The 25,638-nt window shown below is 33.0% G+C and overlaps 2 protein-coding genes across 2 annotated transcripts in view; one reads left to right on the top strand and one right to left on the bottom strand.

Moving 5' to 3' along the window:
• Positions 1–22,230, bottom strand: part of LOC132715671 (histone acetyltransferase KAT2B-like) — a 64,525-nt gene extending 42,295 nt beyond the window's left edge. The window contains exons 1-8 of the mRNA XM_060698711.1: positions 22,109–22,230; positions 21,767–21,866; positions 20,795–20,887; positions 19,757–19,763; positions 19,014–19,147; positions 18,391–18,526; positions 17,347–17,419; positions 14,023–14,149 (exon numbers count right to left, since the gene is read on the bottom strand). Of these exons, the coding sequence (XP_060554694.1) occupies positions 14,023–14,149; positions 17,347–17,419; positions 18,391–18,526; positions 19,014–19,147; positions 19,757–19,763; positions 20,795–20,887; positions 21,767–21,866; positions 22,109–22,230 (792 nt within the window). The remainder of the gene's footprint in view (positions 1–14,022; positions 14,150–17,346; positions 17,420–18,390; positions 18,527–19,013; positions 19,148–19,756; positions 19,764–20,794; positions 20,888–21,766; positions 21,867–22,108) is intronic.
• On the top strand, positions 663–3,594 carry LOC132715666 (uncharacterized). Its single transcript, XM_060698704.1, has 2 exons — positions 663–734; positions 1,074–3,594. Exon 2 carries the CDS (start codon positions 1,075–1,077, stop codon positions 3,181–3,183), a length of 2,109 nt encoding a protein of 702 aa, XP_060554687.1. The 5' UTR covers positions 663–734; position 1,074; the 3' UTR covers positions 3,184–3,594.
• Positions 22,231–25,638: the final 3,408 nt, after the last annotated feature.

Genomic DNA, 25,638 nt, shown 5'->3' with positions numbered 1-25,638 from the left:
TTATGATTGAAAATATGTCTGACATTCAAAATCAATTAAAACTGCCAACTGATTATGAACAAGATAAATTTTTGTCAACCGGTAGACAGTTTGTACAGTTTGTTTTGTTACTTTCTGTTTCTACAACCATGGTAATAAGTATATAAATAATGTAGCATTCGCTTTTATATCTATATTTACTGAATTAAGGTTGGCTTTTACTCGATATATTGTAACAGACTTAGTCAACAACTTAAACCATTAAATTTTTATACGTTTACATGTTTAGTTTCTGAGCGTAGGCTAGACCGAAATACCGTATCCATTCTGTGTACTAGTAATCTGACTATAGTGTTTGAGGTTCTTATCCGAAATTTCAAGGGAAGAGCCGAGAAGTTTCGATTGGTCCTATACCATCACGTGGTATTAGATTAAAAAAAAACCCAGACGAAAGAATTCCAAAGTATAACAAAAGAAGGTGTATCCCGTACGCGAATTGTCTGTTTTCGGAGCAAAAATGTAAAATAGGAACATTTTAGAGTGTCATTTCGATTTCTTTCAACTATATATTGCTTTTGAAGAGAGATTTTGAATTATATGTAAGACGGTAGCTTTTCTGTTATCTTTTTGAGGCGTGCTGCTTTAAACTAATACAAATACTTATCTTTTTGAGGTTTAAAACCGAAAGAGGAAGTGCAAAATTGAAATTTTACGAATCAACATTGGAAAAGAATTTATTCATCCTCAAAACAAAAGTAAGTTACTGCATCTTATTAATAATATATATTGAATTATCGACTACGTTTTCCTTTTTATTTTCAATTATATGTAACTATTCCATAAGAGTGATTTTAAAAGGAAAAGTTTCACGTTGACTCATATAAATTTCTATAGATAGAAAATAAATCTGTTAAGCAAGCTAAGTATTACTTCTAAGTCAGTTTCTATAGTTTTGATTTTTAAATATCAATTTGTTCAAGGACACTTTAATATCTTAATATCTCGTTAAATATCAAGTAACAACAAATTGTTCTATATTATCATAACCTCATTACTTATGTTTTGACAAGGAAACTTATTTATTATCATTACAGAATGTTTCAGTCACCTGAATATTGTAGAACTTTGTCACTGAAATTATCTGAGGTATTAGAGGATGTTGGTGTAAATGAGAAAATGGTGATGAAAAGAAGAAAAATGTTCATGCTGAGGGAGAGTTTAGGTACGATTATGCTCAGATCAACTGGTGAAAAGAGAACTTTGTATCATCTTGGGAGTCAGATTGAAGGTACCACTACTATAGGACTTCGTTCAGATCTTGACACGGTAATTGTAGATTATGACTATAATGTGATACAAGACTGGGCAGAGTGGGAACAAAGTAAGATAAATCTTCTTATGATACAGGATGAGAATGTAACACCAGGATATTGTTTTCTACAACTACTTCGATCTGATGAACCTCTTTTTGAGACAAACATTCCTGATGAACATTACATAAGAGATAGCAATGGGAGAATATTATTAAAAAATACATTCGTAATACTTTTAATTGATGAAAATATTGAGCGACACGGGCCATCAAATGCGATATCCAGGAATGATGAATATTGTGACCTTGACATTGTAATTGCTTATCCTTGTAATTCAAGGCTTCAATCAGTATCACAATTCCTAGAAAGACCCGGTGTTATGAGGTGGTTATTATCTGAAAGTGTCAGATATGCTGCTAGCTGTGATTGTTTTGTTGTTGGTACTAGTAGCAAGATTGCTAGATATCCAGAATTAGAGTGGAGAATATCTACTTCTGTACCAGAGAGATGTTTGATGTTCAATCTAAATATTACACAATTACAATGCTATGTTTTAATGAAAATATTTTTGAAAACTTTTCTGAATGCACAAAATGTAAGTGCCCTTTCAAGTTTTATGTGTAAAACCGTTTTATTACATTGTGTTGAAAATACAAAACAAAACATATGGAAAAGGGACAATCTTTTTACATGTTTATCATACTGCTTGCTAGAACTCCATAGCTATATTCAAAATGAAAATTGCCCGCATTTCATTATTTCTGATAACAACTTAATGGCCGGACAATTTACAGCTGAAGAGAAGCGAGACGTTTTACAGAAATTATGTGACATGATACAGAGCGATGGTAAATGTTTACTGCGAATAAGCATGGATAATATTAGCCACAGATTACAGGTCAAGCTAAGTTCATTTGTTCATATTGTATGTAATATTCCAACCTCACTTGAGATACACGAAGACCGTTCGTCTCAACTTTTCATCAATCTAATGACGGGGATAAGCGGTGGAATATTAGTGTTTAATAATTATTTATCAAATGACCACATATGTTATCTCAAACAAATAATCTTAAGGCTGACATACTATAGTATACGTGGAAATAAACTGGAACAGCTTGCAATTCGTTATCTGTTACCATTTCTTAGTTCCACACTAGGTCTTACAACGGCGTCAACGAGGATTGGAGAGAATTATCCAGTTCCATATGAAGCATTGAAGTGGCTTACATTCGGTTTGAACTCAGATGTTACATCTGGCAGATTAAAACTAGCTTCAATGTTCTACTGTGTAGGTGATATGGATAGAGCAGAGTTCATTCTGAGACAAACTGAAAGTCGATATAACTCTTTTATTGTTGAACCTGTATGTGGCTGCTGGCCTCATCCTTGGACACGTCGGTCTGCTGAATTTAAAAGGAAATGCAGTGAACTAAGTGAAAATTACATCAATAGTATCACATCATGTTGTGTAATATTCATGCAGACAGAAGTAAATTGTGTGCCTCGAGAATTGCGGTATGAAATGATGAGATCTACTCAAGATGATATGCCATATAGAAGTATGTTCGAAATTCTATGGATGAACTATGCTGTTGTTGATTCCCTCCCTTATATCTACTTCTTGCAGTACAAGACATACGGTTATCTACAAAGACATCAGGATCAACAACGGGCACTGAGTAACCTTGCGAAGGTTAGCTTTACAGGTAAAAACTTTGGTCACAGGGAGACAGCTCTCAATCTTCTCGGTCAATGTATGGAACAAGAGGACAAACCAAGGGGAGCATTACAGTGCTATATGCTTTCCTTTCAACATAGAGAACGAAACAATGCTGCCAAATTTCATATTTGTAATTTACTTAGAAAGTATGTTTCGTCCCCAATCTAAATGTTACATCAGGGGGTTGCCAGAATGGGTATGCACCCCCTTCTGTTTGGGGGGTTTGGTAGACGTTCAAAGTTCCCTTTACGGGTATAAACTGACAAAGTTTGAGTTAAACGTTAACAACTTTGTTAAATTGTGTACTTAACCAAAATGTTATCTATTGTTAGTTTGCCACAAACATTCAGTAAATTCGCAGTTATATTTTCGTATTATATAATGCCGTGTTAACAAACAAATCAAAGTTGTATTGTGATCATATCATCATATAATCATAAATAACATCACATTTGTTAAGTACATGTAAATATGATATAATTTATCCAAGGCTAAAATCACTGATGAAAATACAATTTATTTGCGATGTTTATTTTTTTTTTTTGATTGAAGTTTATTGTTGGCTGCAATAAAACTAATATAAACTAATAGAGACTTTTCAGCTTCCATTGTGAAAAAAGCCATTGAATCCTCTTCAGGTACAATTGGGAACCAAGGCGGAACCACATATCTTACGTAATCTATCTGAATAGCTTCCTTACGTGAACGAATTGAACGTCCCTGACAGGATTCGAATCATTAACGGTGATAAACAGTACCTAACTGTCAAAAACATTAGGCTCTCGGCCCCAGAAATAACAAGAGCCACCGCCAGGAGGGGGCAACGCTCGACGTTTTACTTTCTCTAAAAGCAAACAAAGGAATGTTTGAACAAAATCTTAACGTTTCCTTTTTATAAAATTAATCGGTCTGTCTTGTCACATTAGTTTTGTCTATATATTAAATGTTATTTTGGTTTTGGAGTGATGTATGTGGATATATTACCTGTCAAGATTTTATATCACCCGAGCCGTTAGGCGAGAATGATATTTTATCTTGGCAAGTAATATATCCACATATATCACTCCAAAACCAAAATAATAATTTTATTACCCTTCCCCTGCCGAGTTAAGACGATTTTAATATAAATCATTTCTACTTCAAATGAATCGTCGAAATATGATTCGCTTTAGGGTACCCCTTCACCACAACATGACGTCACATAAATACATGACGTATTTTCTTTCGAACCTAACGAATGTAAACAAGAGAAAAGGAGAAGTCTGTTCAACGTACTTTTTTGGAATTAATATCAAGCTTTCTTTCACAAGGTCTTATTTGTTTTCAATACTGATGAGAATATGTATTATTACTCTATTTTGGTAAATATTAATCATTTGACAGTTAAAAATTGCTTGTAAATCGGAATTTACATCGCGTAAAATCAAACCGTGCGCGCATCGCCACGGCGCATGTTGTTTACCCAACGGTGAAAGTATTGTGCATATTACCCGTCTGGCTTGGTAATATCAATTTCTTTCGGGTGACCAATATCCAATTAAAAAGGAGGAAACAATCTTGGTAATAAATTGTATATATAAATATACTATTTAATATATATATATATAAATAGAAACACGCAAAACGCACTTCTATAAATAGGAAATTCTACAAATAGATACACGTGGTGTCACGTGGTGGAGACAGGTGGTAGTGACATGTGTGACACGTGGTGGTGACACGTGGTGTTGACACGTGGTGGGGGTGACATGTGGTGGTGACACGTGGCGGTGGTGGTAGTGTTGGTGACACGTGGTGATGACATGTGGGTCACGTAGTGGTGTCACGAGGTGGAGTCACGTGACGACACGTGGTTGACACGTTCTGTCACATGGTGGTGTCACATGTTGGTGAAACGTGGTGTCACGTCGTGGTGACACGTGTTGCCACGTGGTGAAGTCACGTGGTAAAGTCACGTAGTTGAATCACGTGGTTGAATCCACCTGGTGGAGTCACGTGGTGGAGTCAAGTGGTGGAGTCATGTGGTGGAGTCATGTGATGGAGTCACGTAATGGAGTCACGTAATGGAGTCACATGGTGGAGTCACGTGGTGAAGTCACGTGATGGATTCAAGTGGTGGTGTCAAGTGGTTGAATAACCTGGTTGAATCATGTCGTGACACGTGGTGGTGTCATGTGGTGGTGTCATGTGGTTGAATCCACGTGGAGAAGTCACTTAATTGAATCCACGTGGTGACGTCACGTATTCGTGACACGTTGTGGAGTGACGTGGTGGAGTGTCGTGGTGTAGTGACGTGTTGGTGACATGTGGTGGTGACGACACGTGGTTGTGACATGTTGTGGTGGTGGCACATGGTGGCGGTTACACGTGGTGGTGGTGACACGTGGTGTCACATTGTGGTGACAGTTGGTAGTGACACGTGTTGTTGTTGATAATGATGATGATTTATATATATACACCAATAAATATATAGGTCATTTAATGCAAAATCTCAGAAATTTCAAAGTCATGTAACCTTCAAGGTCAAGGTCATTAAAGAGTCCAAGTGTCTTGTCCTTAAGTATGTTCTGTTATTATATGAAGTTGATCTCTTCAATAACAGTTACAGCCAGTTACAGCCAAAACAATAAAAATTTCAATAATTTGAACTTCAAAGTCAAGGTCAATAATAAGTGAAGGTCAAGGTCTGTCTGGTAATTTTTAAGGGTTATCCTTGAAGATTACTAAGTTCAAGTTTGAAGACAATCCATTTAAAAATAACAAAGTAACAGCCAATAACAGCATGAACAAGCAAAATTTGGACTTTTAACCTTGAAGGTCAAGGTCATTTATGACTGAAGATCAGGGTCTGTCTAGATATCTTTAAGGGATATCCTTGAAGATTATATTGTTCAAGTTTCAAGAAATCCATTCAAAAATAACAAAGTTACAGCCAATAACAGCAGGAACAAGCAAAATTTGGACTTTTAACCTTGAAGGTCAAGGTCATTTATGGATGAAGGTCAAGGTTAGTGTGGTCTACTGAAAGGTCTTGTCCCACGGGTTGTTGTGGCCAAGTATGATGACAATACACCAAGAAATGAAAAACAGTTATGATCCAGGTACAAGTTTGCGGACGGCAACGGCAACGCCGCAGCGACTATAGCAATACCTCTACTTTTTTATAAAAAAAGTCGAGCTAATAAAAATAGAACTATATATTTCAGCGGAAATCAAACAAACAGCTAGCCCCGAACAATCGATCGAGGCGGACAACTTCTGTCATCTGATGGTTTTTCTAGTCAACCTCTGACAACAAGTTCACCTCGGGAATAATGTCAACTGTGGACATTGAGTCAAGTTCTTTGTGGAAAATAAGATGAATGTTAAATATTATATATTTTCGTGTCCGCATTGCTCAAGTATTCTCATATAAATATAATGATTATTAATATTGACGTTGTTTTTGTGCGGGGCCTAATAAACATAAAGTCACTTGTCCATCATCGCTATGTTTCAATCCTGCCAGAGATATTGATGTGAGGAAGCTATGAGCCATCTAGCTAATAGAGTGTAGGTGATTCAACTCTGGAGCCCGCTCGTGTAAGAAATAATGCACGTTAAACACCATCAGTAAGACTGGCATGACGTGATGTGGCCATGCCAGGGTCGATGGAAATATTGATAAACACTTATAAAAGCAATACATTGTGTAATTAATTGTTAAGAAGCATGTCATTTCTACTGCACGACTTGTAAAACGAAACATTCTTAATAAGCAATGTATACAAAGAGGTAAGCTTTGCAATATCACTAATTGCCAGTGATACAAAATAACGTGCACGTAAGATCATATGATAGATCATTTTTTGAAGAGTAGAAAATTCAGAAACGCTAAAAAGGGCAAAAATTATAAACTCTATCAACCTTAAGCATAAAATTGGTTTAACAAATCACTAACTGCAAGTTCTCGAAGTACCTGTATTTGTATTCTACCACTGGGCATTTATTATATTTAGCAGTTTAAAGTGACACTATACTCATTTTTGTCTTGTCAAGTTAAGCTGAATAGACTTTATATTTCAAAGATTGACTTTTATATTGGTGATGACTAAGAGTTGATTTGACATGTTTAAGATAATATATAAATCTGCCAAAAGTATAAAAAAATACTGCCCACTCGTTTAATAAAGTAAACATTTCAGGTAAATGTCCATGAAAGTTTGCAGGTCACATTAGTAATTTCTCGTGCATGCAAAGTAATACATAAAGTTGAAAGAAAGTACTGAAAAATATAAACTTATTTTTACTTCACCAGTTCACTTAAAATCCATGTCAGAATTATGGGCCTTGGAAAGTTTCAAATGATAATAATCAGAAGTCTGCATGAAAAACATTAACCCTGAATTTTTCATGTTAAACAAGAGCAATGTTAACATGGCCATTCCCAACCGAATGTATTTGCTCATTGGAAGAATTTAATGTAGTACACCAGATGGCTGAAAATAACAAAGGGCAATAACTGAAAAATAATGCAGGGTATCATTTATTGCCTTTATTTTTCAAACTTAATTTTTTGTCCAGAACATAACACAAAAGCCTTTTAGATATCAGCATTAAATTTCGTAGGTGGATAGATCTCACTCAGTAGGTGTGCAGTGCACAAGAATTATAACTATAAAAATTCATAATTTTTGAGTTATTGCCCTTTGTTATTTTTCTTCTTTTTTTCTGGGTGGAGCATAACTCAAAAATTCTTTGAGATGTCAATATGAAACTTCAAAGGTGGATATATTTTTTTGAGGAGGAATGCTGTGCACAAGAATGATAATTCTACTCTTTATAATTTTTTAGATGTTACCTTTTTTATTTCTCCTACCTTTTGTCCAGATCTTGAGATTTGATTTGGACAAAAATGTGGGACGGACGGTCGGACGGACGGAGACTATTTCTATATCCCGCCGCCTTTTCGGCGGGGGGGGGGTAAAAAGGATCATAATTCTGTCAAAATTCTGTATACCTAATATACTCTCAAATACATGTGTGTGAAGTATAAAAGCAAATATCATTAAAGGTTGATGAAATATGATGTTGCATGCAAAACCTTAACCCAAATATTATACCGAGGCTTGATTGAGTAGGGTAACCATTTTTTCTCGAATAGTTGAGGTAAAACAATGGAAGAATATATCCCGGTTGCAAAAGTCTTATTTCAGAAAGAGTTATTATCAGTAAAAATCACACTAACGTAACGGATCTTGGTCAGTGACTTTCAATTGTAAAACTGTAGACGTCTGTGAAGTTTTAGGTGGTCTAATCTAGTCATACATTTACAACACGAAGTTGTACTGAAAACATTAATCTTTTAATTTCTGTAGCACAACACAAGTAAAAAGTTATGTTTTTTATTTTTGTCACAATCATATACGAAGTACGTACAATAAATAAGAGCGCCATGATGGCCCTGAGTCGCTCACCAAAAAAACAACTGCTTTTCAGTGTATGAATGTCAATATATTCTAATATTAAATTTGAGCATAGAATATGTTTAAACAATAATTTAAGGAAATGCCATGACCTGGGGCATTTAAGCTTTAGCTTAAACGGGGCTAATCAAATTCATATGAGTAAACTTGATAAAAGACTACCTAAGAATGCTACAAAGTTTGGTGATAATCTATCAATTATTTCAGGAGGAAATGATGTTCGAAGGTTTTTTTCTATTTTTAGCTTTAGTGGCCCCTAAAAGGGGCCAATCAAATTAATGTAAGCAAACTTGATAAAAGAGTACAGACAAAGTTTGGTGATCATCCATCAATTGGTTTTGAAGTATAAAATATTTAAAGGTTTTTCTATATTAAGCTTTAGCGGCCCCCTCAAAGGGGCCAATCAAATAAATGTGAGCAAACTTGATAAAAGATTACCAAAAAATGCTACAGACAAAGTTTGGTGATCATCAATCAATTAGTTCTCTAGAAATAGACGTTTAAACGTATATCTATTTTAAACTTTAGCGGCCCCTAAAAGGGGCCAATCAAAATAATATGAGCAAATTTGATAAAAAAAACTACCCAAGAATGCTACAGACAAAGTTTGGTGATCATCCATCATTTAGTTCTGTAGAAATAGACATTTAAATGTATTTCTATTTTTAGCTTAAGCGACCCCTAAAAGGGGCCAATCATATTCATATGATCAAACTTGATAAAAGACTACCCAATAATGCTACAGATTATCCATCAATTAGTTCTGTAGAAGATGTTTCAAGTTATTTTCGATTTTTAGCTAAAGAGACCTCTAAAAGGAGCCAATCAAAATAATATGAGCAAACTTGATAAAAGACTACCCAAAAATGCTACAGACAAAGTTTGGTGATCATCCATCAATTAGTTCTGTAGAAATAGACATTTAAAGGTATTTCTATTTTTAGCGTTTGCGGCCCTAAAAGGCGCCAATCAAAATAATATTAGCAAACTTAATAAAAAAACTACCCAAGTATGCTACAGACAAAGTTTGGTGATCATCCATCAATTTGTTCTGTAGAAATAGACATTTAACAGTATTTCTATTTTTAGCTTTAGTGGCCCCTAAAAGGGGCCAATCAAATTAATATGAGCAAAATTGATAAAAGACCTCCGAAGAATGCTACAGACAAAGTTTAGTGATCATCCATCCATTAGTTCTGTAGAAGGTGTTTACTGGTTTTTCTATTTTTAGCCCAAGAGACCCCTAAAAGGGGCCAATCAAATATATATGAGCAAACTTGATAAAACACTACCCAAGAATGCTACAGACAAAGTTTGGTTATCATCCATCAATTAGTTCTGTAGAAGAAGATGTTTAAAGGTTTTTCTTTTTTTATTTTAGCTCTGTTGTCCCCTAAAAGGTGCCAACTGGAATGACATGAGCAAATTCAAGTGTGACTCTCACAAGGATGTTACATACCAAATTTGAAGTACATCTGCTCAGTAGTTTCAGAGAAGAAGAAGATTGTTGACGCATGACGACGGACGATGGACGCCGGAGCATCCCTCTTTGATAATAATAGCTCACCCTGAGCCTTCGGCTCTGGTGAGCTAAAAATGGTAAAATGTATTTAACCATACAAAACACTGTGGTAAGGTTGTGAGTTTTTTTCCAGTAAAACACGTAAATAATACACATATCTATAAATAAGAAATTTCCAAACTTCATTCATAAATTTGCATGAATGAAATTCTTGACATTGTCTGTATTTCCTAAGTAATAGTTTTATACATACTTTTTTGTTTTTAAACAATTCGAATGTTCATTTCTTGAAATTTATCGTTATCATTCACTAATAAAAATGACTGTATACTGGATTGGAAACTATCAATGCTGTGTAAATATTAATTTAATTTGCATTCATCTTAAATTAGATTAAATTAAGTCAGCTTACAAATGATTCCTTTTTATCTGTAACCCATTACATGCTGACTTTGTATATTTTACATTTAGAACCGTCAACCAATGTCCCGCTAATTTCAATACAAAAATATACAAAACAAAAGATGTTAAGCTATTAAGCTACCAGTTATACAAAGCCTGGTCAGACTGCAAGATGTGCATGTTTTGCTGTATTCTGTTGGCATAAACTTATCACTTTCAATTAAAGCTGGTAAATAGTTAATTCAAAGTCAGGCATTTTGTCATTTTGTTTAATTCACTATTAATCAATTTACTTTTATATCAGTACAATATTTATAACAAAAATATTTCCTGTATTCCCCTCTACATTAAATGTAAATCTTTGCTTTTTCAGAGACAGGCTTTCAAAAAGATAATTAAAATGATAAAAAATAAATATATGTACATTTATATCATTGTTCAAATTATATTGAAAATGCATAACATCTCGTAGAAGTCATGAATAATTAACTTTAACAAAGGAAACAATACACTTCCATTTCACATTTTTATCACCAAATTTTAAGTTGTGTAGAAAAGTGTCTCATTAGATAAACCCTACGCATACTTTTTCTGTATCTTCCACTACTGAACATACATTGTAATAAGAACAATCAATTTTACAGCATTTAGATGTACCCATATAAATACCCTTATCGAAAAAGCTATCATACTTTTCTCCCTCCTTTTTCTTTCTGCAGACGTGTGCATATATTTTGCACCTGACTGTCTCAATATCAACCACTTCCACTTTTCTTCTCAACTTCAACACTTCTGAATTTACAGCTTGAATCATCAACCATTAATTAATATTTGACTAAAATCAGAGGTCTAAAGCAACAGTAATTAACGTCAGTGTTATTTAACTAGATGCAATTTCAAATTAAACTTTAATATCTTTATAGTTAAACTTTTTTAAACTTGCATCCTCCATCAAACTTAACACATATCAAAGTCAAGAGACATTTTCATACATGTATCTTTTTTGATTAAGGTTCAAAATATTTACTGTCCTGTATGTTCAATTTAACATAGATTATAGATCGAGTTAAGAACTTTTTCTTTTTGAACTCTTGATTATTCTCAAATTGACTCATTTTAAGTCTAGTCCAATTTCAAGCTTAACGACCTTTGAAATTACCTTACACCAAAAGCTTTTGATGACATCAAATATTTAAAGAAACATAATGATCTATCATCTGTCAATCAGAGAAAATTCTTTGAGTTTATTGTTGAAGAATCTCTCCATGGTGTTGGCACATTTATAATACTCTGTATCAGGTTTGTTATAAGAACGACAATTTGTGAAGATTCTCATCATGTCGGCCATGAACAATTTCTTGTGAACGTAATATCTGTTCTTTAAACGATCTCCCATTGTTCTAAGATCTATAAATAGAATTTGTTATTGATTTAAAATCAATACATACATAAAAACTACAAAACAATAGTTTTTATCTTAAAGCTCTAGATTCTACATTTGTAATGCAAAAGTTATCCTTTAAAAGAGAGTTGAAAAATATGTTCTGAAAATATTAATGATCGATCATATATTTTTGGTTGCGTTTTAAATAACACTGACAATGTGAAGGTGATATGGCAACATATTGGAAAAGGAAGACATCAGGTGCCCCTCTGTGCAATCGTTCAGGCACCTGAGGAAAAACACTCCGTAAGTCAAGTGAGCAATCATGATAAAAACTTTATAACAGAAACCCTTAAATGTTACAAAATATTAAAATATTCTGAATTTAAAGCAAGAAAAGTTAACTTCATAAATGTAGCAAGGGGAAAAGCATGAGAAAAAATAACAAAGAAAATACATATGTCACTTACCCATAGGAAACTTGATGTAATCATAATAATCAGGGGCTTCAGCTTTCTCCACTGGTTTAAGGAAAGGCCAAGCACTAGCATGAGTCTGTAAAACACAGGGAAGTTGTTTTTTCTATTACAATGCTAGTCTAATTTGGCTTACAGTCATTTGAATCAAATGTTTTCTGTGTGAATTTTATTGAGAACTTCTCTTCTAACTTGACAATGCAACTACTGATTTGTAACTATTAAAGGGAAAGAACTCTGATAAAATTAATGAAACTGGTAACTGAATGCCAAAGGAGTAACTAGACTTTTTACTTTTTCTAAACGCAAACATAGAAAGGTTTGAACATATATTAACGTTTCATTTTTATCAATTCAGTTGGTCTGTCTTGTCACATTAGTTTTGTTAATATATATTGTATATATATATGAATAGAAACATTAAGCATATTTCTAAAAATAGCAACAGTACGCAATTTCTGAAAATAGCAACAATGACGCAATTTCTAAAATAGCAACAATAACACAATTTCTAAAAATAGCAACAATAACGCAATTTCTAAAAATAGAAAAAATGACGCAATTTCTAAAAATAGCAACAATGATGCAATTTTTAAAAATAGAAAAATGACGCAATTTCTAAAAATAGAAAAAATGACGCAATTTCTTAAAATAGAAACAATGACACAATTTCTAAAAATAGCAATAATTTCTAAAAATAGCAAAAATGACGCAATTTCTAAAAATAGAAAAAATGACGCAATTTCTTAAAATAGCAACAATGATGCAATTTCTAAAAATAGAAAAAATGACGCAATTTCTAAAAATAGAAAAAAATGACGCAATTTCTAAAAATAGCAACAATGACGCAATTTCTAAAAATAGAAAAAATGCCGCAATTTCTAAAAATAGAAAAAATGACGCAATTTCTAAAAATAGAAAAAAATGACAGTTTTTAAAATGCAAAAAAAATGACGCAATATCTAAAAATACAAAAAATGACGCAATTTCTAAAAATAGAAAAAATGATGCAATTTCTAAAAATAGCAATAATTTCTAAAAAAAGATAAAATGACGCAATTTTTAAAAGTAGAAACAATGACGCAATTTCTAAAAATAGAAACAGTGATGCAATTTCTAAAAATAGATCAATGATGCAATTTCTAAAAATAGCAACAATGATGCAATTTCTAAAAATAGAAAAAATGACGCAATTTCTAAAAATATAAAAAATGACGCAATTTCTAAAAATAGCAACAATGACGCAATTTCTAAAAATAGAAAAAACTGACGCAATTTATAAAAATAGAAAAAATGACGCAAAATTTCTAAAAAAAATATATATATATAAGTTTGGATGAAATTGGCTTAGTGGTTTATGAGGAGATGTCATTTAAAGTAAAAGTTTACGGACGGACGACGGACGGACGACGGACGGACGGACGGACGCCGGACGAAAAGTGATCACAAAAGCTTACCCTGTCACAAAGTGACAGGTGAGCTAAAAACACCAGCATAAAATCATTCAAAAATAGAAAGACAAATCTTTCCAAAATAAGGTCTCAAATTTAACACAGACAAACTAGCAAAATGCAAGTGAAAATTGAAACTACCAGTATTTTCTTTTTATTTAACTTGCTAAGTGTTCCACATACTGACATATGAATATGATTTGACGAACATCTTTTGAAATTTTTTTTCTTAATTTCTATTCCACTAGATCTTAAAACACATTAATACTTTTTTAATGATTAAACAAAGTTAAATCAAAATTCTTACCTTAACTTGTTCATTAGATGTAACAGCACAGAAAACAATCTCTGTAAACCCTTGTGATGGGAACATTCTAAAGCATATACCACCAATAACGTTATTATCCTTTACCAATGCCAGACACTTGTGTTTCCTGCCAGGTTTTTTTAGATAAAATAGAACATATTCATGGTCAATGAAGTTGTAGCAAAATTAAGTACAAACAAAACTCATATGTACAAAGAGTTAACTCTGGTAATAGTCAGAACAATCTGTGGGATTCGTTAAAGTGATATGAATAGTGGGTGAATGTGTAAAATTAAAAATAAGTTAATATTTTGGCATATTTGTTTTCTATTTTACAAAATAATCCTTTAACATCCTTGGGTATGTATGGGTAATGCTCAATGTATAAAAGTAGTTTGGGCAGTTTTCAAAGGCTGTTCTTACCTTTTCCCTTAAACCTTTTCTATTATCAAATATTGGTCAATCACCATTATGATAGTCATTCTTTTCATCATAACCATATGAAAATGTCATAATATTTATCAAGAGGAGTCAGACGAGGTTAATGTATAATTATAATATATCATTTTCCACGCTTACATCACTGGCTATCTTTAGAGTCTACATGTATATCTCATCGCAGATTGTGTAACATCACATGTAATATTTAGATACAATAAAAACATCAAGAATAGTCCAAAAAATCTGTAAAACAATCTTTGAAGAATACAGATATGAATATGCCTCCTTTGGTTTTTTTTTTAATTTTAATTTTTTATTTACATGCTGCCATGTTGTTTTTCAAATATACAATATCTATATGTTATCTTAGCAAACATTTTTGGCCGTTGAATTGACACAAATTCAAGCTTTTAACACTCAAGTCTTAAAAATACTACCACAAAGGATGCACATATAAGAATTTATCCTTTTTTATCTTGTATATGAGAAATAAGAGAATTTCTAAGATAAAAAACAAGAGGACCATGATGGCCCTGAGGTCGCTCACCTGTATATAGGCCCCCGGAGCGGGGCCATTTTAAACCCCAGGGCTTTTATTTGAGCAAACTTGGAAGACACCCATTAGAAGATGTTTCATGATGTTAGGTTTTTACTACACACATATAATGAAAAACAATGACCTCCCCCCCCCCTTTGGCAGGGCCAATTTAAACCCAAGGGCTTTTATTTGGACAAACTTGGTAGACACCAACAAAAAGATGTTTCCTGCTTAAAATCTAACCTCTAGCTCATTGGGTTTTTTAAAAAAAGATTTTTTAAGTTTTTAGTATACACATATAGTTTGTTTGTTTGTTTTGGGTTTTACGTCACATCGACACAGTATAGGTCATATCGCGACGTTCCAGCTTTACTGGTGGAGGAAGACCTCAGGTGCCCTTCCGTGCATTATTTCAGGCACGAACGGGCACCTGAGTAGAACCACCGACGTTCCTTAAGCTAGCTGGATAGCTTCCTCACATGAAAGAATCCAAAGTCCCTGTCGGGATTCGAACCCACAGCGGTGAGGGGCAAATGGTTTGAAGTCAACGACCTTAACCACTCGGCCACGGACACCCCACACATATAGTTAAAAACAATGACACCCCTGGGGCGGGGCCAATTTTGACCCCAGGGCTTTTATTTGAACAAACTTGGTAGACACCCATTAGAAGATGTTTCATGCTAAATATCTTAGCTCTAGCTTTTTGGGTTCTTTAAAAGAAGATTTTTTAAGTTTTTACTATATGCATATAGGGAAAATCAATGACCCCCTGGGGCGGGGCCAATTTTGACCCCAGGGCTTTTATTTGAACAAACTTGGTAAACATCCATTAGAACATGTTTCATGCCAAATATCTAAGCTGTAGCTCTTGGGGTTTTTTAGACAAAGATTTTTTAAGTTTTTACTATATGATTATAGGGAAAATCAATGACCGCCAATTTTGACCCCAGGGCTTTTATTTGAACAAACTTGGTAGACACCCATTAGAACATGTTTCATGCTAAATATTTTAGCTCTAGCTCTTTGGGTTCTTTAAAAGAAGATTTTTTAAGTTTTTACTATATGCATATAGGGAAAATAAATGACCCCCTGGGGCGGGGCCAATTTTGACCCCAGGGCTTTTATTTGAACAAACTTTGTAGACACTCACTAGAAGATGTTTCATTCTTAATATCTAAACTCTAGCTATGTGGGTTTTTTCAAAGAAGATTTTTTAAGTTTTTGCTATACACATGTAAGGAAAATCAATGACCCCCGGGGCGGGACCAATTTTGATCCCAGGGCTTTTATTTGAACAAACTTTGTAGACACCCATTAAAACATGTTTCATGCTAAATATTTTTAGCTCTAGCTCTTTGGGTTCTTTAAAAGAAGATTTTTTAAGTTTTTACTATATGCATATAGGGAAAATCAATGACCCCCTAGGGCGGGGCCAATTTTGACCCCAGGGCTTTTATTTGAACAAACTTGGTAGACACTCACTAGAAGATGTTTCATGCCAAATATCTAAGCTCTAGCTCTTTGGGTTTTTTAAAAGAAGATATTTAAAGTTTTTTCTTTTGGTTGCCATGGCAACCAGAGTTCTGCATGGAATTAAATTCTTTGAACAATTTTTAAAGGTGACCACCAAAGGAACATTCCTGTGAAGTTTGGATGAAATTGGCTAAGTGGTTTATGAGGAGATGTCATTTAAAGTAAAAATTTACGGACGGACGACGGACGGACGACGGACGGAAAGCGATCACAAAAGCTCACCCTGTCACTTTGTGACAGGTGAGCTAAAAACATATAACAGGCCTTAAACTGTAGGCAGTGAATGAATCTAAGCATGTAACGAGTGCAGACCAAGATTAAATCTGTGCCATTTTATCATGGCCTGCACTGAAAAAAGATGAATAGTTTTTTTGCTTAAGACCCTTTTCAACATTTTACAAGGTAAGGGTTAAAGCTGCACACCTCCAGATGAGCAAAAACATTTCAAGAAATTCAATCTTTAGAAAAATGTATGAAGATCTTTAGAAAAGTAAACAGATTCAATAATTAGTTAATTATTTAAATGTTATGTGTGATTAATGACTGATTTTGCAGTATCAATCACTATAATTCTACTGCGTTACTAATGCAGTAAGAGGTATCTATGTATATTTTGACTTCTTTTGGTAATGTGCATTGATTGTAAGTGCCGTTTGCAATTTATAAATTACTTTCTTTGTTCACTTCACAACATTTTACTTTTAAATACATTTTTAAAATATTCATGAAAATTAGCATGAATCTGGAGGCATACTGCTTTAAGGTCAAATTAAGCACGAAGATGTTATAATTTCATTTTTTCAACTTACGGGTCAAATACTTGTCTTGTAATGTATTCTTTCGGCATCCTAGGAAGCTGATGTGAGAAGACATTCTGCATCCCTGTAATAAATTATCTCACTTATAAAATCGTACTGAAAACAACTTAAAATGGAACTTAAAGGCCAATTAAGCCTAAAAAATGCTATTATTTTCATTCCTTAAAAGCTTTTTATTTTGGTGCTATGTTACAGTTTACAAAAAGTTGCTCATTGGCAATATAGCTTAGCTATCTTTTGATCCTTCTGTATTTTGGCATTTAGTGCAGATATAGTGTTTAAGTATTTTGCATGGAAGTCAAAATACCACTTTGTGTACATTTTACTACTTTTATAACAAGTTATTTCACATTACATGCTATTTTCTTCAGATGCTCAGCATCTCATATGTTCTGTATCCATTAATACAACATTATAAACACATATTACCCCTTTTTTACAGAATGACACAAAAAGGTTTTTTTCTGAGGCATAATGTGCCTTAACAATTAACTATTATCAAAGGCAGGATTTTTATTTCCTTAACACTTTGTTTCTGTAATTGTGAGGATATCCAAAAAAGACACAAAATATCTTTTATTTTAAATTGTTAAGTTAAATTCCAACATGGTTTCTTTTATTTTGACTGTATCTGTTTATAAATTTCTTTATGAAGGTTACTGAATAGGCGAAACAAAAGTCATTAATGAATAAACTGAAATCTGACCCAGTTGATTTTGCGTGTTTTACATCCTTTATATTTTTTTTATAAAGTTTCTGAAATATGAGTATCTGACCAAGATTTTTCAATGTTCTGTTTTCTTCGTCAGAAATATATGCATGGGTTAATTATCCTTCTGGATAAAATGTGTAGTCTCCATTGTTCTAAATACATAAATGGTGACATTTTGTACAGCATTTTCACCATTTCATTCAAGTGTTGGTGAAAAAAAACATCATGATGAAGCTACTGGTAATTTTGCAACAATCAGTTGTAACAAATGGTCACCATTGACAAGTTATCTCTAAAATTATTACAAATCATATCACACCTACCTATAAGCCATATTAGAAGCTGTCGACTAGGTTTCCTACTCAGAGAGTTTCCAATGACATGGAATTCTATAACACCTTTTTTCTCTTCATTTCTCGCACTCTCGTCTCTTGGTGCATGACTAGGGAAGAGCGAGGACTGAAAATAAAAACATATACATAAAACACTTGACTTGTCCGAGAAGTAAAAAGGTGATTATGAGGTACAGATGTGTGTGATCAATTATTAATAATTATACTCTTATCTCAAAAATTATATTCTTGGAAACTTAAAGGCCTATTATGCCTCACAAATGCTATCATTCTAATTTCTCAAAAACTTTTTATTTTTGGCATCTAAAAAATACTCATTTGCCATATAGTTAAACTATTTTTGCTTGTTTTGATTTGCTGGCAATTGGTATACTGTAATTATAATGAATTAGTATTTTGTAAGGAAGTCAAAACATTAATTTGTCTACATTTTGCTAACTGTATGACATTGCTTACATTCAGCGCTACTTTCCTCAGTTGTTAAGTTAACCATCAAGCATGTTCTAAATCCATTCTTTAAAACATGTTTGACATTTCTAAATAATTTAATAAATATGAATTTCTAAGGCATAATGTACCTTTAAGTAACTCACATCTGGGCCGACCATCTCCTCTGGATCATTGATCGTGGCTACAATCTCTTGTATAAGATCCATGGGAACATCTCCATCAATCTTTGGCTTTTTAACTTCTTCCGGCACTAAAACTTCCTCCAACTTTCTCTTCTCTATCAAGATAAAATAAAAACTTTGGTTACATATATGGTATCCCCGTACTGCCACTTTCCGATCAGCTAACAGATTTTTCTATAATAACTGACAGTGAAATTATAAAAATAAAATTTCTTTTACAATTCTGCAAATATTATCATTTCAGCTAATAAATGCAACAACTTTTAAAAATTTTACCTGAATTTTTATTATGAATCGAGGACAAATCATTACTGTCCCATTTTCCTGTTCTTCAAAATTTCACAACCACTTTTCAATCAGTTAACAAAATATAAACTGTACCACATAAAAATTGTCATACAATGTTAAAATATAACCAGTTATGTATTTTGAAGAAATTTTGACAAACTCAACTTCAGATAAATGGTAATAAACAATTTTGAACCTATTTATAATGACATTTTTCAATCTTGATATTTTTTGCAGTAGTAAAGCTGTCACAATTGGGGTATGAATGTACATCTCAATGTGCATAACAGAAAAAGCATGTTCTTGTGAAATTTTTAGGATCTCAGGGTCTATATGACCCCATTCTAGTGACAACTTTCTGAAAAGTTATCAGAGAGAATGTTTTTTCTTGGTTAAGTGACTGTTAGTTTACTGACGTATAACCTTTCAATTAAGAATTGTATGGTAAAATATGTACATATTAAAATTATAGCTTTTGAAGTGCAGTATTTTTAGAAAATTATTGCGATTTTGTAACTGGGTAAAATAATTGACATTGCTGCTGATAAATGTAGTCAAGGTAAATACAAGATGTGCTTACAGTTTGGTTACATGACAAATAAGGTCAAAAATAAAGAATTTCCAGGGACGATTGAAAAGTGGTTGTGATTGAAAACTGGCAGTATGTGGATATATTTTTTATCAGCTGCATAATACATTATCTTTCACAGGGATTTATCTATTTCCATTGTTATCAAAATCTGTTATCAAGTCACACTGCCAGAATAATATTTTCATTAACAAAGTACTGTTGATTTTTTTCTATACTGTTGGCTGCCTAATTTCACAATTTTGATATAAAAATCCCTTAAAATTACAATGGACAGTTCCAAATGCAGAATGGGACAAGTCGATTTTACAAATTCAGAGTAGGACTAGTCCAGTGTAAAATATTTAGGAGGGTGGAGGTGAGCATAGGAATTAAAGTATTAAATCATATTCCATACAGAGGATATTGAATGAGTTTAAATTTACTAAATTTATTTAACGAGCGGAATAAAATCATATCATGCAGGCCTGAGCTGGAGAGCATAATTTTGTATAATTCAACAACATCAATAAATTTAGTATTGAATCTACATTAATATATTATTTCATTTATCACATTTCTAAAATAATAACGGGAAACTGTTACAAAGAGTCATTTTTCATTGACCCGCCTACAGTGAAACGCTAAAATTAGACCACTTTTACACTATATTTGTATGGAAGGCAAAAGTGTCATTACACAAGTGTAATATCATTTTTATTAAAAGGCTTTATTACACTCCTGCGCTGCGGTTTATGTGATAATAATTAATTCTTACATTAAAAGTCTTTTGACCATTATTCATTTGTTAAACAACCATTTTAGTAAATCAATAAAACTGTCACAATATATAAGAAGAGTTAAAATGACATACCGCTGTACAAACCTGCCAATGATTCATTTCTCGACGATCTACGTAAAGCGACAGGTGTACAATTTTTGTCATCTGATTTCTCAGAGCTGGCGACTGAACTGGCATCTACTCAAAACAAGAAAACAAATCAAGAAATGATATGAGATAAGTTCTATATAGTTAAACCCTGGTATTTTGATGACCTTCTATTTGAAAAATTAGCATTACCCAAGGTGTAGGCAAGGTACTCTTTGTTATCACTATGTATATTAACATAAATATGAAGGTATTATTTGTTATTCCAATACCTCCCATTTGCAGAAAGATTTGACAATTATTACAAAAATTACACTTATTATATGGAGCCAAGTGGACTAGCATCGGCTGAGTTGCTGACTGTTCCGAATGGTGAAAGATTTCCAACAGCCATGCATGAATTTTACACAAATATGATACTTACACACTTTGTGTTTAACATTTTGTTAAATAATTGATTAGATAACAAGTGTTCAAAATATTGTTTTAAATTTAAATATGAAGAAATAAAATCAAATAAGCAAAAGCTACAATGTATTTGTATATAAGAAGACATGTTAAACTTGAAATTTGTTGTTTTCGGTTACAATCACATCAACATATTTCATTCCATATCTTTTTTTATCCTATACTAGTGGTGGTGTAACAGATTGGCCCTTTATTAAATTAAACCTTGCATTAACAGTAATATAGGTTCTAAATAACATAATTGAGCCGCGCCATGACAAAACCAACATAATGGGTTTGCGTCTAGCATGGATCCAGACCAGCCTGCGCATCCGCGCAGTCTGATCAGGATCCATGCTGTTCGCTATCAGTTTCTCGACTTGTAAAAGGGTTGGTAAGCGAACAGCATGGATCCTGATCAGACTGCACGGATGCGCAGGCTGGTCTTGATCCATGCTGGTCGCAAACTCATTATGTTGGTTTTGTCGTGACACGGCTCATTTCAGTTTGGCTTGTACTTACCTGAAATAGCACCTGTGTTATAACATTGGCCTGAGAAAACTCGGTATCCCAGATAGGCGAACCATCACCGTACACTTCCTCTTCTAACATGGTTAGAAACCTGGAAGTAATATTGAATACCTGATTCTACATTAAGGTTATGTAGCTTCCACAAACATAAATACTCAAAACAATAATCTTATTTATTTACCAGATCGGGTTTGAATTCCCAAAGTTCTTGGCATGCACATATCTTCACCTTAGTAAATGCAGTAACTGGTTAACTCCTATTAAACTATATAAGGAGTGAACCGGTTACTGCGCTAAGGTGACAGTATGGTATATCAGAATAAGAAACATTACAGATTTTTTCTTAAATCTAGTGTATTAATAAGATAAATCATTTTAGCAGCTTCAATCATTTCAAGACTTGTCTCTATACCAACATTGACACGACAGCTAAACAAACTATCCAGGCCGTCCATATCTTCATATTTCTTGAACAGCAAAAAGCGCTTAATCCAGCAATAGCGGTACCTTTAAGTACAAGTTAAAGGACAAACTTATTAATATACAATATGAAATAAACATGCACAAACTTTAATTTTTATAAGAAATGTTCATTTAACTTAAGGTCATAATTGTCTTTATTATGATTTTGTCCTATGGTATACATTGTGTATTCATATTGAATTATTTCAATTTATTTTTAATGACTAAATAAAATAAAACTCGAGCTATGAAGTGATAAAAACCCAACTTTTCAACAACATCTAATTCTTCAGCCTTTACTTGGCTAAAGCGGCAACATGTCAACAATATCAAACTCTCCAGCTTATTCTCGGGTAAGTTTGCTGAGCTAGCTTGTGCTGCATCGAATTGGTCAAACTGTCCATTTTACGTCAAATGGATTCCATTATAAAAAAGCATTTTTTATAAGTTTGAGAAAGTATTAAAATGTATTGACTGACACCAGGTCATACTTTAGGTGACACTGCTAAAATAATGCTTACCCAAACCTGGAATCAGGAAGTTAAGTACACAACAAATTAAAGACATAGGTAATGGCATCGCTGGTACCGCTATCCGATCACTCTTTCCTTTATAATGTCTGGACCCTTTTCCCATTTTTAAGTAACTGAAAATTAATAAATGTATATTATTGAATACGATATATTGGGTTTTGTTAAAATATTCTACTACTTCAGCCATTACTAAATTTCCCGAAATCGCCCTCTATCAAAAAAAAACTTTAAAAATTTTACTTACAGCCATGATTTTATGCTTCTGCTGTTTCCCCCCCTTTTCTCTCCTCCTTTTCTACTCCTTTTCCTCCCCAACTCATTCTACTTCCCATACTCCTCCTCCACCTCCTAATCCCACTATTATTATTGAAGTTGTTGTTCGTTTTTAAGTCTATTCACAAACATGCAAATTTCATGGTTTCAGTTATATTAGTTCTGTCTCCTTTATAAATACAAAATAAATGTATCCCGCGTCCAAAAATTTTACGTTTCTGAAAATAAAACCTGACATTTAAGTGAAGTTGAATTATCACTTTATTGACTTCTTTATTAAACTGTCGGATAACTTTCAAATATTAAAAGAAAGTGTACAAAGCGCTTATTTATTCAATCAAATTGCCCGTTGAAATATGAAACGTGACAAAGAAAACGCTATTCGAACTAGCAATCCATAAACTTGCAATTTAATGCTTAATATCTTTCTATTTATAACAGCCTTAATTATTCTATTTTCAAAATTCATTATATCTTATGTCCGATTCAGCAACTTAACTAAAAACTAACTGTAACCGGCACGACACCACTTTGTTTATTTTCACTTTCTTCTTTCCAAAATCATCATATTTTTGTTACTATACCCCCACCACAAAATTGGGGGTGGGGGCTATAATTGATTCGCTTTCGTGTCGGTCGGTCCGTCTGTCTCCATTTACGTGTCCGCTCTATAAATCCTATACCAATTGAAGGATTTTATTTAAACTTGGCTCAAATGTTCACCTTAACAAGGGGATGTGCAGCACCCATGTTGCCCATGTGTCAGCTCAAGGTCAAAGTCACAATTGAAGGTCAAATATCAAACAATCAAACATTAGACACTATGTCGTGTCCGCTCTGCAAGTCGTACACTAATTGAAAGATTTTCTTCAAACTTGGCTCAAATGTTCATCTCAACAAGAAGATGTGCAGAACCTATGTTGCCCATGTGTCAGCTCAAGGTCAATGGCACAAATGTCAAATATCAAACAATCAAATATTAGACAGTATGTCGTGTCCGCTCTGTAAGTCCTGCACTAATTAAAAGATTTTCTTCAAACTTGGCTCAAATGTTCACCTCAACAAGGGGATGCAAAGAACCCATGTTGCCCATATGTCAGCTCAAGGTCAAGGTCACAATTGAATGTAATATATCAAACAATCAAATATTAGACAGTATGTCGTGTCCGCTCTGTAAGTCCTACACTAATTGAAAGATTTTCTTCAATCTTGGCTCAAATGTTCACCTCAACAAGGTTATGTGCAGAACCCATGTCACCCTTTTTCCGGCTTAAGGTCAAGGTCACACTTGAAGGTCAAACATTTTAATGTGTATTTGAATATTTCTAAAACTAGAAAAGGTATTTGCTAGAAATAAAAAAAAAAGATATATGAAGTGTCACAAATAAGATATGCAGGTCAAGTTTCATAACATTTTGACATAGTTATGCGTCTTTTTAAGTCTTCAAATTTACATACAATCAATACTAGACAATATATCGTGTCCGCTCTATAAATTCTTAAAGAGGTTAACTAGTTACATAACTTGTTAACCTCTTAACTAACAAGTTAATTAAGAGGTTAACTAGTTACGTAACTAGTTAAACTCTTTATTAACTAGTTAATTATGTGGTTGATCACTAAGTATTTAGCTGGCTAAATAATAAAGGGGTGGCAGTTGTAGGCACTAACATGCATTTATTTCCCGTTATGGTATTTTATTTATTGAAAACATTAACTAGTTACGTAACTAATTAATCACTTTATATTAAGCTGGTAAAATAATGAAAGGATGGCAGTTGTAGGCACTAACATGCATTTATTTCTCGTAATGATCTTTTATTAATTGAAAAAAGTTAACTAGTTACGTAACTAGTTAACCACATTACCACTTAGTTAATTAAGAGGTTTACTAGTTACGTAACTAGTTAACCTCTTAAATAACTAGTTAGTTATATGGTTATCTGGTGGCATAAATATGCCAGCATAGTTTTCACATATTGATAAAGTATACATAGCTAAGGGAATTAAAGCTCAAATCATGTAGCTTCTCATACTACAAGAGTTATCTTTCTGACTTTTGAAAAATCGAAAGAGGAAGTAAAAATTGGAAATTTTACGAATCACCCTTGGAAGTGTTTGTTTACCGCCATACCATAAATTCGTACAATTAAAAGTAAGTTTAATATATATTATATAATTTATATTTGATAATCTTGTATACATGTAGACTACAATTTTCGCTTATTTTCCATAAAATTGTAGCTGAAGTTTTGTCGTAATTTCATTTAAGCTTTAATTGTGACGTAATTAATGACTATAACTTAGATGACTATTACATTAAGATTAATGATAACGTTAGAAATCGTTTCACGTTGAATAAAAAAATGCAAATTGGTACATATAGGAAATAAATCATTGAAGCAAGTAAAGCAAGTATTTCTCCTAGGCCAGTTTCTACAGTTTTTAAATATCAATTTTCAGAACTATTCTAATTGGTCCTTGTTCAAAGAAAAGTTATTGATACAATATGCAATTTTTGCATTTATTTTTTTGAAATTCCAATATGAGATTGTTAGAAATGAGATGTGAAATTGTGTAACATTTATTAAAAAA

Source organism: Ruditapes philippinarum, unplaced genomic scaffold, assembly GCF_026571515.1.
Source record: "Ruditapes philippinarum isolate M1 unplaced genomic scaffold, ASM2657151v2 ctg3855_1_1_1_1, whole genome shotgun sequence".
NCBI lineage: Eukaryota > Metazoa > Mollusca > Bivalvia > Venerida > Veneridae > Ruditapes > Ruditapes philippinarum.
Note: the sequence above shows the minus strand (reverse complement) of the source record. Positions and strands in the feature narration are given on the sequence as shown.